The sequence below is a fragment of the Eretmochelys imbricata genome, chromosome 6 (genome assembly GCF_965152235.1).
Source record: "Eretmochelys imbricata isolate rEreImb1 chromosome 6, rEreImb1.hap1, whole genome shotgun sequence".
NCBI lineage: Eukaryota > Metazoa > Chordata > Testudines > Cheloniidae > Eretmochelys > Eretmochelys imbricata.
The window spans coordinates 21,894,582-21,913,810 of record NC_135577.1 but is presented as its reverse complement, the minus strand read 5'-3'; the positions used below and the strand labels follow the sequence as shown (position 1 = coordinate 21,913,810).

At 44.0% G+C, this 19,229-nt stretch overlaps 1 protein-coding gene across 13 annotated transcripts in view; it reads right to left on the bottom strand.

The window, feature by feature from the left end:
- Positions 1-378: 378 nt before the first annotated feature.
- Positions 379-19,229, bottom strand: part of LRRC56 (leucine rich repeat containing 56) — a 134,755-nt gene continuing 115,904 nt past the window's right edge. For all 13 annotated transcript variants that reach the window (XM_077818202.1, XM_077818206.1, XM_077818212.1 and 10 more), the window contains 7 exons: positions 12,939-13,116; positions 10,742-10,957; positions 9,018-9,082; positions 7,460-7,590; positions 6,027-6,223; positions 3,032-3,419; positions 379-1,929 (listed from right to left, as the gene is read on the bottom strand). In XM_077818202.1, coding sequence (XP_077674328.1) covers positions 1,737-1,929; positions 3,032-3,419; positions 6,027-6,223; positions 7,460-7,590; positions 9,018-9,082; positions 10,742-10,957; positions 12,939-13,116 — 1,368 coding nt within the window. In that variant the 3' untranslated portion in view covers positions 379-1,736. The remainder of the gene's footprint in view (positions 1,930-3,031; positions 3,420-6,026; positions 6,224-7,459; positions 7,591-9,017; positions 9,083-10,741; positions 10,958-12,938; positions 13,117-19,229) is intronic.

Here is a 19,229-nt window from a genome sequence, read left to right as displayed (position 1 = left end):
CTAACATTCTTCTCTTTTCTATCCTATTGAGCCAGACTGTCCCTTTATTTTGTTCATGATCAGTGACACTGGCATAGAATCAATTTGAGATGCCAGTTTAACTACACAAGCACTTTGTTGGGCGATGAGTGACTGGAAATCCCTCCAACACTCATGATTTTGGGGAACTGCTTGCCACTCAATACTTAATGTATCTGATTGATGATTCTTTCTTATGCCCGCTGAGAGAATATGAACTTGACTTCTGCTCACAACTATTTTATAAGAAGAATGGGTAGCAGGGCAGTGGGACCAAGCTGAAGGATTTGGGTCTATGGTACATCGTATTCCTTTAGTTTATATTAGCAGTGAGGTTCAGGCAACAAACTATACAAGGGATAATTGCATAATTTAATGTATTATCAACTGTTTCCCAGAAAATATCTGTAACGTATTAATTTGAAGGTAGAAAAAAAAAAAGATTTTCTGATGCTTGGTTTGAGAACACCTGACATTGTTCAGATCATACACCGCAGTCACTCTTACCGATATCACAGTATGCAATCATTTAGATCAGCTCATAGCACTTTACATCTTACCCCAACATAGAATAAATACCCTGTGGAAAACAAGAACTGCTCCTTCCCTACCCACTTCACTGTTACTGATGAATCACTTAAAATAATGAAGTCACATTAATTTGGAAAATGTAACTGATCTGAAAGAATAAACAGGGAATGTTTGATTCTGCATGTCTGTTTGCTTGTCACTCATTTGCTCTGAAATGTCAGGGTGACAAAGAGAGTTTTCTGGGGAGCCAGCTGGACCCAATGAAACTTATTTACAAAGGTCGCTGGGTGAAATTCAGACCTGGGATGTCTAGCCATAGAACAGCAGTTCTGGGGAAGTGCTGAGAGTTCCTTCAGAGCAGAGAGCCGGCAGGCTGACACACTGATTTTCCAATGAGTTGCATCTTCAGTATTCCTTCCCTTAGCCATATAGCTGAGGGGAACAATTAAAGATTACAAACAGATCAAAGTGGTAAATGTCAGTGGGAGAATGGAAATTAGTGCTAAAATCAGACAGACTTCCTGCATGCTGGACTTCAGCTATCCCAGGTGAGTAGGGAACATGCACACTCATCTGCAATATAATCACTTTAAACTGGTCTTTGCAGCAATCCCCCCTCCACTCAGAGTTGTTTCACTTGTGTGTTGAACATATAGGATCCAAGGAGTGTACGCAATGCGCCTGTTTAGATGACAGCAGGCTGACACATGCATGAGTATTCTGCAGGCTGAATGCAAGAGGGAAAACTGAGGGCCCTCAGATGCCAGCTGCCCAGCACTGAGTCTAGGGGACTGCAACTTTCCCTTTCCTGTGGGGCATCACTGCAGGCTCCCTAGTAACATAGCTGGGGATTAATGCAGAGAAGCCAAGTGTGCCAAGTCTTGTCCCTTTCAGCACACAAAGACTATACAAATAGCTGCTTTTTATTTAATAAGAGGTTGATCAACTGTTGAGTTGATTAGAAGGTGCTTTTTCAAGCAAGCATTTCTGACCAGCTGTAGCTTTAACTGAGACCAATCAAGCTGTTAGTTCTGCTTGTGCAGCTCCATCAATGTATTCAGCTCTCATAAGAAGTCAGAATACAGCATTCGTGCTGCTGGTGTTAAGTGTGGGGAACGCAGACTCCAACTGAGCACTGTGGGCTTGTCCGACTCGGCTCCAACGTACATGGCTACTTGGGGTATTTTCTATGACTTTGGCATTTTGCTCTGAGTAGCTGTTGAGACACTGGGCCTGCTTGGCAACCTCTGCAGAGCAGCCTTGGCCGTCAGAGGACGGACCACATTCCTCAGCGCAAACCTCTCTGGGGTTTTTGTGGATGAGCGGACAACTGGCTGGTGATGGTTGATCACTTTGGGGGGACTCCTATCCACAGTGGCTCTGAAAGGAAGAAAAAATTGCTATTGTGAGATGGCGCAAGTTGTTATGGGGAACTGAGTGAGCCCCGTGGATTCACCCGAGAACTGCACCAAGCACTTCCAGCACTGGACACCACAGGAAGGTTGGCACAACAGGACTCTCTGAGGAGTCCACACTGCTACTTCAGTTAGTTTGGCAAACACTAGACTGCTCGCCAGTCTCTGTAGATGTGCAGAGTCTCCATATGGATGAAGGACTGATAGAAAGGCTGATATTGGAGTTCTACCCTGAGAAGACAGATCGGGACACAATATGAAAATGTATTTCACTGGGTCTTTGGTTTTTTGGGTTATTTTTAACTCTTTCACTGCAAGGGCCCCCCTCATATCTGCTGTGTCATCATTGTCCACCAGCATTTCATAGGTAGGAATCCTACCTTGGCACACAGCAGATGTCTTTTACCTGGGTATAGCTGGAACACGGAGTAGCATGCAGGCAATTGAAGAGTTAGATTGTAAAGGGAAACTTTTCTCTGTTTTAGAAAGTAGCTAACCCTCATTTGGAGTGACCCGAACAAACAGTACAAGGGACAGCTCCTGTGTTGATCCTATATTATAACTATTATGTTACCTGGAAATCAAAATGTCCACATTCTGGGCAGCTCCAACTTTCAAATGAGCAAATAAGATGCTGATATTACAATAGAAGGGTCCAATCACAACCAGATTTGCTTTACGTAACACCTATCTACTTTACATCCACTTTTATCTTTAGAAAGGCCTTTCCCCCTGAATTTCCTTTTCGAGTGAATTACTGTAAATTTCAAGGAAAAACTGCGTATCTGATATGACTAATATCGAGACTGAATGTTAGACGTAACCAAGGTATGAGTAATGTAAGATCGTACTAGTTTAGTTTTGGAAGGACTAAATGATGCATAGGTCACCAAGATACCAAGCAGTGCTTTCTACAGAATATACGGTAGATACCATCTAGCTAAGAGTTTGGACTCTGTGGTGTAGTAAACATCAGAGTCAACAGGGCTTCACCTTTTCTCCCCCAGTGAAGTCCCTTCTATGCTTACCAGAATTGCATAGAAAAGTTGCCTAACTAGCGAGCATACCTGACACTTGTTGATCCAATAGCTGCTGGTCCTGAAATAGGCCTCCTGGTTTGCCTGCCAACATTCTCACTGGTCCAAGTCCTCCCTGCAGCTCTCAATGGTGATGCTTCATATGCAGCAGGTGTGTTGTGCAGACTCAGACTAGCAATCTCTTCACCCACAAGATGGGCTGCCATTTCTGTGCTAACTCTTGATTGGGGATATTCCTTCAGTTGAGCTGCTTCTCTCTGGTTGGGCACTTTCAGACGTCTGACCCTGATGTCTCTCACTTTCGAAGGTCTAGCTGCAACACCCTGCATGGACGAGGGTGAGGGGCACTTTGGAGGAGAAGGTACCAGGGAATGATTCAGACTGGTGAGCACCACACTTTCTTGGGCATGCGATGAATCTGAAACACAACAAGGAAGCACACTGATTTCCTGGCATGGCTCATTCACCTAACTTTTAATGGGCCAATCTAATGTTTACTGAAGTCATTGGAAAGGCTGTTTTTCACTTCAATTGGCATTGGATCAAGTGATGAGTCCCCTCAACTCCGGTTACTTCCAATAAGGGTGGAGGGCTCAGAGCACTTCAGAGGAGTGCATCCCAACTCACTGAAGTTTAAGGCACAAGAAAATTGCAGATCAAGGGATACTGAGTTTTAGCAAATACAGAAGTGCAAACACGGCTCTCACATTAGCATTAGAATAAGGGAAAGCACCTAAATGTTAAAAATATTTTTGTATATTCTTTATACTGTTTATAGTTCAGCTCATATGATCCCTAGCTGTAACACACACGGAAGGAGAAGAATCCTGATGATGATGTATGACTGAGCCCATTGGTTTTCAGTTTAAACTGATTTTTACCGAAAAATTCCCGGGTTTTACAAAAAGTATTATTCTGTTTTTTTCAAAAAAAGAAAAGGAGTACTCGTGGCACCTTAGAGACTAACCAATTTATTTGAGCATAAGCTTTTGTGAGCTACAGCTCACTTCATCAGATGCATCCGATGAAGTGACCTGTAGCTCACGAAAGCTTATGCTCAAATAAATTGGTTAGTCTCTAAGGTGCCACAAGTACTCCTTTTCTTTTTGCGTATACAGACTAACACGGCTGTTACTCTGAAATCTGTTTTTTTCTGATTTCCACCCTACTTTTGTATCATTCAAATATATAAAAATAACTTGTTTTATTAGGAAAATACAATACATTGCATGAGATGGATGTATTACGATAATACATTAGTCTGTGTGTATATGCAAAGCTGCCTGTTGAAGTAAGGCCATGTATTAGTCTAGAAGATACACACTACAAACAAACAGGCACACACACAAGCTCTGAAGTACGTGCGCATCTGAACGTACTGATGAATCTCACGCCCACCACGTACACCTTTCAAGCTGTTAGCAGATAATGGTTTAAAAGTCTGACACACTAAAATGGGAAGATACCGAAAATCTGTATCAAAATATGTTTCAGAACACAAGGAAGAATTCAAAAGTGTTCAGAAAACAAAAACAGGAGAAAAAGATGAAGTTGAGTGTATGTGCTGCAAATGGTGTGGCCCAGTTATTAAATGAAAATATTTATAGGCTAATAGTTCTAAGTCTACAACAGTAAACTGTTTATTCAAATGAAAAGTTTTATTTGGGGATTACAGATATATTGTTTTCTTAAACTCACAGGTGGCATTGGGTTCCGAGTTCTGTTTTAGTTCTACAGCAAACCACACTGATGAACGGAATTCAAAGCATTAATCTACTGAATACTTTTTTTCCCATCTTTCTGTCCACCAGAATGAACCCAAATATTTACCCAGAAAAATTATTAATAGTTTTTTGCACTGGTTTTTGCACGATTTTTGTTGTTGTGGTAATAAACACTGATAAATTCCTGGGAAAAATTAAATAAAATAAAAACTGAAAACGAAGAGCCCTATGTATGACACAGCAATGTTGTGTATGTTTATCCTTAGCAAGATTCTATATATAGTAGAGATCCATTTGCTGCTGGCCATAAAAAGATTGAACAGTACCTAATTGACTGATGTACAGAATTTAGGCTAAGGACACAATCAAAAGAATGGCCTTTGAGTAGTTCACAAAAAGAAAAGGAGTACTTGTGGCACCTTAGAGACTAACCAATTTATTTGAGCATAAGCTTTCGTGAGCTACAGCGATGAAGTGAGCAGTAGCTCACGAAAGCTCATGCTCAAATAAATTGGTTAGTCTCTAAGGTGCCACAAGTCCTCCTTTTCTTTTTGCGAATACAGACTAACACGGCTGTTACTCTGAAACCTTTGAGTAGTTGTGTCACTAAACCTCTAGGAGAGAAATACAGCCTTATATGTCCTAACTGAATGCAATTTATTATACTGCTTGGGTGACAAGAAAACACATTCCAATGTACTGCATCTCCAGTATTTCTTCTCATAGCCACGTAGCTGAGAGGAACAATGAATGATTATATTCTTTCTTCGGCTATCCTTCGATGTGAGGATGATGTTTGCCAAGGGGGTTCACTGGTGGGTTTTAAAGTGGCTGTGGAGCCCAATTCATGCATAAGAACATAAGAATGGCCATACTGGGTCAGACCAAAGGTCCATCCAGCCCTGTATCCTGTCTACTGAGAGTGGCCATGCCAGGTGCCCCAGAGGGAGTGAACCTAGCAGGTAATGATCAGTGATCTCTCTCCTGCCATCCATCTCCACCCTCTGACAAACAGAGGCTAAGGACACCATTCCTTACCCATCCTGGCTAATAGCCATTAATGGACTTAGCCTCCATGAATTTATCAGGTTCTCTTTTAAACCCTGTTATAGTCCTATAGCTTTCACAGCCTCCTCAGGCAAGGAGTTCCACAGGTTCACTGTGCACTGTGTGAAGAAGAACTTTGCACCCTCCAGATTTTCCTACAGAAGTGACAGGTGTAGTCTTGGAGAAGAAACAGACAAAAAGTAATACATGTCAACCCTTCCCTAGAAAGTGAGAAGGCTAACCGAGAACAGTACCTGAGGAGGCCTGGGAAAGACAGGACTGGCAGGAGGAATCTGGTGAAATCCTTTCAATTAGGTCCTCGTCGTAAGTCTCTGTCAGCTCATCCTCACAGCTGTCACTCAGGCTGCATTCTTCATCCTCCTCCTCCTCCTCATCACTGTGTATCTTCAGCACCTGGGGGGCCTTCTCCATCTGAATGATTTGCAGACACCTGACAAATGTTAAGCTCTACAGTTTTAGCTGGCCCCCACATGCTATCTTAGAGGAGTGTACACATGCATGTACAGTACTAGAAGAGTTCAGGTGGGGTCGCGGCTGTTTAGAGACAAATATAGGTAACGTGGATTTACATTCACCTGGATTGGCTTACCTTTCACATGCAAAAATGGGCTATGAATTAGGTACCTAAACTGCCTGTGTTTTATTGTTTCAGATTCAGCCAACCTTTAATTAGCCAAGTGAAACATGACAGATTTCAAGGAAGGGCATCAGAGTTGAAAAAAAGGCATTTTTATCTCTAATAGTCACCGCTCAGATCCATGGAGGAAGCTCAGCTCAATATTATTTTCTCCTGTGATGCATAGAATATCGGGGCAGAGATCTGCCAGGCAGACCAGAGAAGAATTTTGCCCATAAAGTGGCCTGATCCAAAGCACACTGAAGTCGGTGAGAAAACTCCTATTTAGTTAGGCAAATGCCAAGTGCTTTTGAAAATCCTGCCCTTACTGTCTAAAGGAGAACACTGCTAGGATCAGTAATAACCTACATACTGGTAAAAGAAAACACTTTAACTGCACCCTTTATTGCAGGTATCGCCCTTCCTGTGTAGAAGGAGAGCCCAGTTAACTACAGGGCAACAATTTCCCACTGATCCCACACACACTTCACAACTTGCCACCAGCCACACAGAGGGCACTCCAGAGGTCTGAGATCTGCAAGTGGTGAGGAGATGGGAAGTAATTGCTGGCCTGGGGGAGGAGTAGGAGAGCTAGGCATGGGTAGTGGCTGTGGAAGGAGAAGTCCATCTTTCCCTTTCTGCTTTATGGAATTTTGCCAGTCTGTATTAATTTTCCTCTGCCCACCCGTCCCTCTACAATAGGGATGTCCCTTTAAGGAGGCTGCCAGGAAGTGGGCTGAGGGAGGGCTCACAGACCCAGAACCAGCATGGACATCTTGGCCTCCCCTTGGATCAACATGGACAATGCCCCAGAGATTTCCTCCCCCTTTGTCCCTCCCATAAGGTTTCCAGCAGAAGGGGCAACTAAGCCTGGAGTTTGCAAATAGATTCCACTGTGTTGTCTCTGCCTGCCTAGATATGAATTTACAAAATTAAAGGCAATTCCCCAAAACTGCCAACAGGTGGCTGAAGAGTTTGCCTTATTACAGAGGCGGAACACTGAGTCCCTGCTTTATTGTAAGATAATTTAGAATCATCCCAAACTCTTACTGGTTATGCTGCTCTCTCCATGCCCTCAGTTCAGCAAAGACATCTTCCCGGCTTAGGTCTTCAGCTTCTTCAGAGTCGTAGGTGTGCTCCATCTTGGGACCAGGCATTTGGAAAGGGTTCATTGCTACAGACTAAAAAATAAAACTAAAAAGAGTTACCACCGATAACTTGATGTTTACTTTACCGCTCACCTCGTTTTGCCAACAACTCTTCCTCTAGCTCAATTTCCAAACTCTGGGCATCAGAATTTTGATGCAACTTTTGATGTAACGGTTGGGTTTTCAGTTTACCCATGACTGTGTTCTTTATTTTGACTTTTTTTTAAAATTGTACTGAATATGGAAGAGTAATGACACGTTTGATTCTGGCCCCACGGATATGTAGCTCTGGGTACACTGACCCGAACCTGTAATAGCTGCACCGACAGGCATTTCAGGCACATATCGTAAAATGTGACTGTGTCGCATATGATTATGGTCCCCTTATACTATTATTAATTCTCATTGTTTTAACTAATTTCAAAAAGCTTCATTGATTGGGCAGGGCAGGGCAGAGAAAAGGGACACTTCAATCCCCCCCCCCCAATGATTTTTCTAATATCTGTTGTCAGGGATGACATGTAAAAATTATATACATTGTAGTGATCTATATTTCATGTAAGTGACATGGCCCCAATGCAGCAAAGCACATCTAAAGTTACGCACATGCTTACATGACTTGCTGAATCAGGGCCCACAAGGGTACGACTATACTGTAATTAAATACCCGTGCCTGGTCCATGCCAGCTCACTCAGGTTCATGGGGCTCAGGCTATGGGCCTGTTTCTTTGTGGTGTAGATGTTCATGCACAGGTTGGAAGCCAGGATCTGCGACCTTTCCCCCTCCCGGGGTCCCAGAGCCTGGGCTCCAGCGTAAGCCAGAACCAAATCCTGTGGTCCTTACCTGTGCTTTGCTCAGGTCCCAGGGAAGTTGATGCAAGTTTTGTGAGTGAGGAATGCCAGATGTGACATGTAATTTTCATGCGTTCTTTTACAGTCCATTGTTTTTAATGTCCTCTAGTGAAAGTAACGGTTCTCCCTACTGGTTGTTTCTCTCCTCTGTTTCTTATATATGATCACAGCTGATATCTGAATACATTCTTATTAAATGACACAATTGGTTTGTTTTGGGTTGACACTTCCCTCCCAGCTCTCTCCAATCTCTCCCAGAACAGGAAGTCTGGAATTCTCAGATTCATGACCCCCTCACCATTCTCTATTTATCCATTGATCTTCCAGCTCTCCAAGTGTCCTCTCCTGCCCTTCTCCATGCCTTATTTGGCCTTCCATATCTCCTGACTCAGCAGGACACTTAAGCACATGCTTATGTGCTTTGCTGAATCAGGGCATTTAGACCTCTGCCTTCTCCAACACACATTGCTTTTGTATATAGATTTCTGGACTATAGACTGGAGTGGAAATCCATAAAATACATTAGGGGCCTCAGCTTATCTCAGCAGAACTCATCTGATTTGGGTGTGTCAGGCAGGACTGGAAAGCATATAGGAAAGAAAACGTACACCTAGCTTTTGTCTCCGTGCATGAAGGGCTTTGATAGGGTTCCCACATATAACTCGGCTGATTCCTAGCAAAAAGAAACAAAACAAAGCATTTCTCACTAGTTTTTAACACTTCGTACAGTTCTTAAATCAGTTTACAGTCCCAATGAGATTCTGTTCTCGAGGATATAACATATTTCATTCATCGACTGTCTGGAACTGGTCTCCATTTCCTTTGCTAAATGTGGAGTATCCAGTTTCCTTTGCTAAATGTGGAGTATCCAGTTCTAGCAAGGTGCTGCTTCATGGCTCTGGATGGCTTCACTGGCTCAGCTGGTACTGCTGAGCATTTGAACTACCTGCCTCAGAGAGCTGAGAAGGAACTGGTGTTTACTGGAAAGACAGGCTCAAAATACTGGGGCAAATAAACACAAGCTGACACACCTAATCGGCATCCAAAGAGCTGATTAGATTGCAGCACTCTGGCCTTCTCAGTGACAACTGACCAAGAAATCCTAGGCGGCCTTCAAAACTGGATCAAAACAGGACTCTGCCAGACATTTCCCATTCAGCCATCCTTGGGCATCCTGCCAGTGGTCCTCAGGGGCTTGTTTGTCTTCCCCTTTAAGGTTTAAGATCTGATAGAATATCAGAGTTGGAAGGGACCTCAGTCATCTAGTCCAACCCCCTGCTCAAAGCAGGAGCTATCCCCAATTTTTGCCCCAGATCCCTAAATGGGCCCCTCAAGGATTGAACTTACAACCCTGGGTTTAGGAGGCCAATGCTCAAACCACTGAGCTATCCCACCCTCTCCTTGCTCTTCAGCTCTTTTGGCATATCTACACTGTTGTCTGCTCTGAGAGGGGTCTTGGATGTAGCTATATCCAAATCTCAGTCATCAGCAGTGAGGCTGAATTAGCCAGAAAAATTGCTGCAGAGTGACAGAAGGTCCTCCACTTCCTTCTGAGGGGCTGTGCTGACTCTGCAGTATTCTCAGGAGGGAAGAGGCAGCCACCAGGTCGCTGAGTACTGTGCTACAAATAGAACCCTGGGCTGGCCAGCAGGCCAGAAATTTTAAATCAGTGACATGATCCCTGACACTGGGAGACTGAAGCCCTGGAAACTGATGATACAGTCACGTACAGCAATGATCCCTACAGGAATATAAGTATTGAGCTTGGATACCATGTACTCTGACCTTATGACCCATTTGTGAAGGGGGCATGCAACACAGCTTCTGAACTCCAGACAGTTTATCTTAGGACATTACTCCAGTGTTTTAACACAATTATATGTCCAAATAGTTCTGAATGTTTTCATATAAACTAGATCTAAGTGACCCCAGCAAATTTGGGGTCTATAGATAAGGGCTAATGAGAACAGGTTTGAATAAAAGTAGGGGGACAAACCCTACCTGAGAGCAGACTGCTTAACAAATAGCAGGCAGGGAGACATAGCCAGCCTTTCATTAGGGCACTTTGTAGCAATGTACAATTTATGAAGGGGGATTAAAGAGTAAAATGGGAAGGTGGCCCCAAAGGACTTTCACCTTCTGCCTCAGGAGAAAATGAAAAAGCACCCCAACCTCACTGTGCGGGCTTCACACTTGGAAACCTATGGACAAGCCAATGTGCCATCAGTACCGGTGTGTGCCCTTGAGAGCACATGTATAAAGCAGGAAGAACTTTGAGAGGGGGTCGAAAGAGGGGTGGGTGGGGGAAGAACAGACAAAGAAAATTCATCACCATGCGTCAAGTCACTTGCATCATCTTCTAGGAATATCTCATCAGAGACAGTGGATTCTGGAAGGGTGCTACCACTGGATAGCAAATGGACATTGCTAGATATCCCTGCACTCGCAGGTCTCTGAGCAGTCCATGGTCTGGAAGCCGACATGAAGTGAGCTGCAGTAGGTCTCAGACCGGAGCCAGGTCTTCTTCTGGTTGCCTCTGGATGAGTATCTGAGAGATTTCAGTAAGATATAACTAAGAATGCAACATTAAAAATATCCTATCATTGGCAGAGTCATGATAAAGCAATGGCAACATGCTTGGTGCTAGAGAGAACAGAAGAAAATGCAGTTCCTGCTTCAAGAAACTTAAATGGAAACACTACACCCAGCACAGCCACACAGTGTCTGCCATTTCCTCATGTTGGGACACTTATCTGGCCACCCTCCAGCATGAACACCTGCACTCTTCACACAGTGTCTAAACCACTTAAATATTAAGCAATAGGCTGGCAAAGGAAGAACAGTCCAGCAGTACTGGGTGCTCAACGCTTTTAATAATCAGGCCATTTATTTAGGAGCTTAATTTTAGGCACCTATTTATTAAAAATATCTTGGCCTTTGTTATTAATGCAAAACTGTAAAACACATAGCATGTGCAAAGCAGCTAAGTTAACACTGCTAAAGAAGAGAAAATGTTTGGAATTTCCTAACCTTTGTGCTTAATGTCAAAGGCAAAAATACAAACATGAATAGAATATAAAGTAATATGAATGCCCTATTCTGCGTTCCATTCTGTGCTCTTTCTGCTTCCCAACTTTACTATTTTTCTGTAATTCAACCTTATGTAGCCAACGGAGGGATCACCAAAGGATCAGATTTTTACAGACTTTTCCTACAATACCTATTACTACAACTAATGATTTGGACCCACTGGGATTAAAACAAATGACAACCGTGTGCACTTATTCCAAAATAAACTATATTTTTAATGGCGCACAGTTAGCAAGCATACCACAATAGTGGGGGTCAGGAAGCCAACAGTATTGCCCACACTAATGGGAAGCAATAGAAGCAGTGATAGGAAATACTTTGTAATATTTAACTGACCATGGTAAAGCATATGTCATGCAATATATAAAAGCATAACACATGAACCAGGGGTGACCAAGGAAATTAATAGGCAGCAGGTTTAAAACAAAGATAAGGAAGTACTTCTTCACACAACACACAGTCAACCTGCGGAACTCATTACCTGGGGATGTTGTGAAGGCCAAAACTATAATTAGGTTCAAAAAAGAATTAGATAAAGTTCATGGAAGATAGGTCCATCAATGGCTGTTGGCCAAGATGACTGGGGTGTTCCTAAACCTCTGACTGCCAGAAGCTGGGACTGGATGACAGAAGATGGATCGCTCCATAGTTGCCTTTTCTATTCATTCCCTCTGACGCATCTGGCACTCGCCACTGTCAGAAGACAGGATACTGGGATAGATGGACCATTGGTCTGATGCAGTATGGTCATTCTTATGAACCAGTTTTGCCAAATAATGTACTGTCATGTAGTTACATGGGTCACTATTTATGAGCCATCACACTGTTTACCACATTCATTTCCAAGATTTCATTTGAATTGCTCAGTTCAAAGCATACATACAAGAAGAATACTAAGGGCTAGAACCTCAGCTGCAGATGAGACATGCTGGGTGGTTTAAGCCACTTTTACATTTCTCTGATCCTGGGGCTAGCATCAGGGCTGCTCTAAATTACTCTAAATTACATTGTTTCATAGCCACATTTGGACAATCACTGGAGAGCAGAGGCATTCTAGCCATTCTCCATTTCTCCTAGCCATTCACCAGACTCAATGGCATAGCAGCCAATATGGCATCCTTAGAGTACCAAAGGATTCCCCAATGCAGGAGGGAAGAATCTTCCACTGGCTGGTTAAGAGTAGCACAAAGCAGCCTCAAAGGGGTGGAGGTTCTGGCCATAAGTTTGAAATTTCAAAGAATGACCATGAAAATGGCACGGGGAAGTTCCATCTTTATTGTCCCACAGTGAATTCCATAGCCAATCTGCTCAGTTTCCAAGTGAAGAGATTGAGTTTCCTTCCTCCCAGCCCTGAAAGCTCAACTTGGGATCTTAGAGTCCAGCTGCACTCTTTCTTTCTTACACATCAGCACCAATAAATGGTGAGAAATTTGACATACCAAACTGAGAAATGTCTTTGGCTAAACTGCCCTCCTTAATGGACTCCTTGACAATTAGCCAGTCCTTGTTCATCTTCCTAGAGGGAGGGATGGTGATTTGATTTGCTAGTATTTCATCCAAATACTTTAAGTGAGGGATGTGTTTTTTCACTTCAGCTCTGTAGTTATAATCTGGCACCTGAAAGAATTGAGAATGTGGTCATTTTAACAGATTGTTCAAGAGAAACTGGACTACTACGAGCAATGCGGAGCTGTTCACTTTGTATGAATGCTGGATAGTTTGAAGAATGCTTTGAAGGGGCAAACCAACCCACCTCAAAGAATAAACAGAAATGTAACCATACTTTTCAAATCTCACTATGCTTCTCTCTGAGGGAATTGCTGCTCAAGCTGCTGATGTATTGACAACACAAGCTGCACAAAAAAAAAGGCGAATTTGCAATGTATTTAGTCAATTACCTCAGCACCTATTACCATAGCATCTGGGTGCTGTACAAAACTGCAAACAATACACTGCTCTCCATGGGAAGATTGGACACACTCAACCCAGAGGCCTCCCCCTGCTACTTTTGGACGTCTCTGGTTGCAGCATCAACTTCAGGCCATAGTGTGACTAAAAAGATATGCCTGGGCCGGAAGGCTGCCAAACCCAGTGTCTGATGGACCAATAAGGAGCAAACCTCTCAGAGCTAGATTGGGACATTCGGCAGAACTGTAAGCCAGGTGCATATGCAGCCCGGGGAGGCACTGTGAGTGCTTCTGTATATGAGAGGAGATGACTCAATTTAAACCTAAGCCCTTTTTCTGCAAGAGGACGCATGCCAAGGACAGATGCACAAAGGCTAAAAGGAACTGTATCGAGGTTTCTTTTCTGACTCTTTGGAATGTTCCCTCCCATGCGCACATGCTGGTTATGACACATGTTGAGGGGCGCATCTTCTTCTGGAGTAATACATCAGCATTTTGGATTATATCTGAAATGGTCCATGTGCACATCGCAATGATGAAGGAATTACGAATCGTAGAAGAGAGGAGTTTAGGGTTACATACAGTGGTTATTTCACTATGGTTCTGAATCTCCTGGTGAATATTGGGCATTTCTAATAGATTAGGACACCACACAGACGTCTGTACATGGCATCTCAGCTTTGGGAAAATGTAGTGAGGTGTACAGGTGGGTTGGAACATGCATTTTGCAACACTGGTTAAAAAAAATTAGGTTCAAGAAGGCAGCAGACAATGTTTGACTGTCTCAAATACACTAGCAGTTTAAAGAGAGCAAAAAGCAAGATTGTCCTGGTGATGGAGTGTGAGGGGATGGCTCATCTGAATGTTAACATCGATCTATAAGTGAGGCTGTGAGTTTGTCATGGAGGTCACGGAAGTCATGGATTCCGTGACTTTACATGACCTCTGTGACTTCTGCAGCAGCCGGTGTGCCTGGCCTGAGGGCAGCTCAGACAGCCCCTGCGCAAGTCGCACCAGCTGCTGCTGGGGCAGTCTCGGGCCACGGGGAGCTGCGGGGGTGGTACCCTGGGTGGAGGCAGCGCACAGAGCTGCCTGGCCACACCTCCGACTAGCAGCTGATCGAGGAGGATGTGGCTGCTTCCGGGGAGCCCCCAGGTAAGCGCCGCCCAGAGCCCATCTCACCCTGTCCTGTGCCACCAACCCCCTGCACCCTCCCACACCCAAACTCTGCCGCTGCTGCGGGGTGTGTGTGTGTGCGTGGCATTGAACCAGGTAGGGAGCCTGCCGACCCCACCAACCCCTCCCCAGCACCAGCGGGGGTCGCAGGCTGCATGCCGCCGCCCACTCTCCCTCCCCAGCTCCCGGGGCACCCCCAGGCAGCCCCCTCAAGTTTTAGTCAGGGGTATATAGTAAAAGTCATGGACAGGTCACAGGCCGTGAATTTTTGTTTAGTGCCCGTGACCTGTCCATGACTTTTACTAAAAATACCCATGACTAAAACGTAGCCTTACCTGTAAGTCACTCATTTGGTCCTGATAGAGTTTTTGTCTTTCACAATGTTACATGTTATACCACCAATTCCCAGTCAGCCAAGTCCTTGCCCACCAGTAATGTTGTCACCCAAAGAAATCTTTCTGTAGCAGCAGTATGTATAACAACTGTCCATTCCCTTCCCACAAAACACCACACTGACCGGCAGAGGGCATTTGTCAAATAAAGCATATATTTGCTGGCTGCTGCTAAGAAGAGGCAGACACTGACCTGACTAACTGACTCTTTAATCTTAATTTAGGAACAGCCTTAACCAATCATCATCCCTTCACGTAGCACATGAACTTTGTACAGGGCGCTGGCTATAGGTTTACAATTTATAGTGCTGTCCTGTTTGAGAGATGATGCATCATATTACACTCACACGGCAATACTGCAAACAGCAGCTGTAATAGGGGCTACAGTATGTATCATCAGGTTGTTGCTTTTGGTTTAGATGACAGAGGAAGATGAGGTCATCTGAAAATCAAATTACACAAAGCAAACAGGGAGCCTGAAGAAAGAGCAGTAAATCTAGTTAATCATTTTGTAAATAAAAAAAATACACATGCTCTTACTGAGGTTGTACTATGGGGTACAGCATGCATGCAGCTTGAAAGGTTAGACTTGCCCAATCAGGGAACATAAATGTAAGTCCACCTCTATTTTTTCTATTTCCCAGCTGAATTTTCTATATCTCAGTCAGTTGGCAAAAGCATTAATAGGAACAAAGCAACTGACAGAGCCCAGGGTGAAATTCTCAGGAATGGAGGTTAGAATGGGTTTTGTGATGGCCTCAGAGCTGTGGAACTCCACACTGAGGGGTTAGAGTGAATTTGTGAGTTGCCTCTTTTAGAGCATGGTGGAAGACATGTCTCTCTGAGGAGGCCTCCCATCAGTAGAGGCAACAAATGGCTGATTAATCTGTCTTCTAGAATGACCCAAAGAAGTAAAATCCAACCAAGCGAGAGGCAGAGAAGATGGTCCATATGTGGACAGCAATGAATCTTCTTAAATTCTTATATTTTTCTTTAAATCTAGCTATCCCAGTAACTGATGCACTTGTTATGCAATGACTGACAGAAAGACATGCATGCAATAGGATCTCTGGATTGTAAAGTCTTAGCTAGCAATTACGTAAGAGATCCCATTTTGCAAAACTTGTGTGAGAATGTGTCTTGTGTGCTACATACTCTGTCTGCGTACTCTACTTCCAAAAACACATTGCACTTCAGCATATTATAATACTAATCAGTTCCTGGTTTCATCACCTAAACAGGTCAAGAGCAGTCATGGCATGACCCTATCACAAGTGGTTTTTAAGGACTGAAGACACCAAGTGATAATTATGTCTTCTGAATATGTTACTACATTTGGCGATGGGCGATATGAACTCCTTATAACTCTAGTACCTATTGTGTAGGTTCTGATAGTACTACAACTATGAAGTGACAGAAACTGCACTATCTTATTTCTATGGGAGTAAAAACAAGCAAGAAGACATGATCTTTCCACTAGAAGCAGGCACGGATTTCTTTTTGTAGAGACTTTTGATTCTGATCACGTCTTCTAATCACGTCTCCAGCAAGGAATGAAATGTCAATAACAAACATTTCAATTATAAATAGTTACAGTATCTGCCTCTGAAGTACACCTCTGAAAGTACAAAGAAGGAAAACAAATGTAGAGCAATTTGTTAAGGTACAGCCTACTGGATCTCTGAAAAGAAAAAACATGACAATTAAAACACTACACTGTGCTGGTGCCTTCAGTGACAGATGTGATCAAGCCAATAATTAAACATAAGAAAGTGATACAAATCTTCACGATTATTATATGCATGGGTTGAAATACCCACACTTGCACTACATGACTGAGCTTTTAGGGATGCTATCTAAGCTTTCAAGCTTAAATTCCTACACAAATTAATTCTGTGGACATGAACGGTTTAGAGTAAACGGGGAAGTTATATGGCACGTGATACAGAGGAACAGGGCCAGCCTTAGTGAAAATGGTGCCCTGGGCAAACTTGTAGTTTGGCGCTCCCCCTCCCCTCATCACCCCTGGCTCCTAAGGGTTCCCTGGGCTTCCCCCCACAATCACCTCCAGGCCATTACCTATACTTCATATGGAATGTCCACAGGAAAGTCCATTCAATGTAGATGGGCATCTTCCATGGTTCGTTGTGAGTTGTGTGTCCCCTGATGAGCCATTTACTTTGACTAGTTTCAGAGTGGTAGCTGTGTTAGTCTGTATCAGCAGAAAGAACGAGGAGTACCTGTGGTACCTTAGAGACTAACAAATTTATTTGCACATAAGCTTTCATGCTCAAATAAATTTGTTAGTCTCTAAAGTGCCACAAGTACTCCTCGTTCTTCCTACTTTGACTAGTCCCTTCAAGATGTGCTGGCTAACTACCTTGTGGGCATTACCCCAGAAGCAAACATTGAAATACAGGTATAGAGACAATACTCATAATTTCAAATACAAAAATGATACATGCATACAGATAGCATAAACGTATTCAGCAAATCATAACCTTTTCATAGACATCTTAATGCCACATCTTGTACAAGATCTGTTGCAAATATATAACAGTGGTTGCAAGAATGATCTACATGGTCATGTTTTACTCAGATAACATCACAATGAGTAACTGCTACAACTAGCAAATTCCTAGGCCACTGTCAGCATAAGCGCAGAAGTAAGGGTGGCAAGGTATGTGGTGTATTGCCACACTTACTTCTGTGCTGCTGCGGTGGCTTGTAGTGCCTGGCGCCTGGCCTGCAGCTCACAGCAGGCTTCGCGCTGTCACATGGGGGCTGCATCTTGCCAGAGCCCCCGGCCCTCCTGCAGCCCCTAGCCACTCCTTGCTCATCATGAGCATTTTGACAGGAAGTACCAAGCAGTAATAACAACAACAGTAATACAAGTGTGTGTGTGTGTGTGTGTGTGAGAGAGAGCCAGTGTGTGAAAGAGAGAGAGAGAGCCAGTGTGTGTGTGTGTGTGTGTGAGACTATGTGTTGGGGGATTGTGTGCCAGAGTGTGTGTTGGGGAGTGTGAGACTCTGTGTGTGTGTGACAATCTGTGTTGGGGGACTGTAAGAGCCAGTCTGTGTGTGAGAGAGACCGTGTGTGTGTGACTGTGTGTTGGGGGATTATGTGAGAGATAGTGTGTGTGTTGGGGAGTGAGAGTCTGTGTGTGTGTGTGTTAGGGAAGTTTGAGAGACACTCAGCGCATATCACTTAAAGTCTCCCCTCCCCTCTCTCACATGGAAGTTTTGCTCCTCCTGGCCCCAGCCAGGCCAGCCCCCACCAGACCCCAAGCAGCACAGGGCCAAAGGCTGGGAGGGACTCGGCTCAGCTCTGGGGAGCGAGCGGTGGGCCGCGCTGCCAGTGACTGGCCCCATCCGTGCCACTCTGGGCTCCCCGGGGCTGGGGCAGAACTGGGCGGCTGAGGAGCGAGGGAGGGAGGGGCTAGGGGGTCAGGGGCGGGGTCAGGGAGAAGCCTGCTGGTCCAGCACGGGGAAGGGGCTGGAGAAGAGAGGAGTCCAGCCACAGCCAGCCAGGAGAGGCCCAAGCCCCTTGTGGTGCCCCCCTGGTTATGGCGCCCTGGGTGCGGCACCGTTTGCCCGGCCCTAAGGCAGGCCCTGCAGAGGAATCATAGTACCATCCCTTTGTTTTCTGTCTTCCTCATGCATTACTGGTCCTCTGTAACATCAATGTGGAATGCTCCAATTCCTAGAAAATACACTATCTCCCAAAACATCTTGATTACATGTACTGTATCTTGGTTTTAGCCTACCACTAATAACTCGGGAGATTAGTGCTACAATTAACATTCAACCTAATTTGTTTGTCTCATGTTTATCTCTTGAGAATTGAAGACCTGCAATTACAGCAATCTGAAGAAAATGATAGTGGATCATTTGTTTTAACCCAGAATAACTATTCTCCATGTACACAGAAAGTTTTCAAAGAATATACATTTATTCAATTTATCAGATAAATGTTCTAGAACAGTGATTCCCAAATTGTCATCCACAAACCACCAGTGGTCTCCAGAGCGCTTGCTGATGCGCCTGAGAACTGGTTGATTGAATTATGCTGACTCCGCTGATTGTTTCAAGATGCTATAGTGCGAGGATTTAAAGTTTCCAGATTTAAAGAGTCCAGTTTTAGAGCTATTACCTGTTCCAAGGGTAGTCCCCATTTTAAGTAAAAGGAATATTGCTGGAATCAACATCTCTAAAACTGGAATTAACTTGTTAAATGCATGCACTGTACATCACAT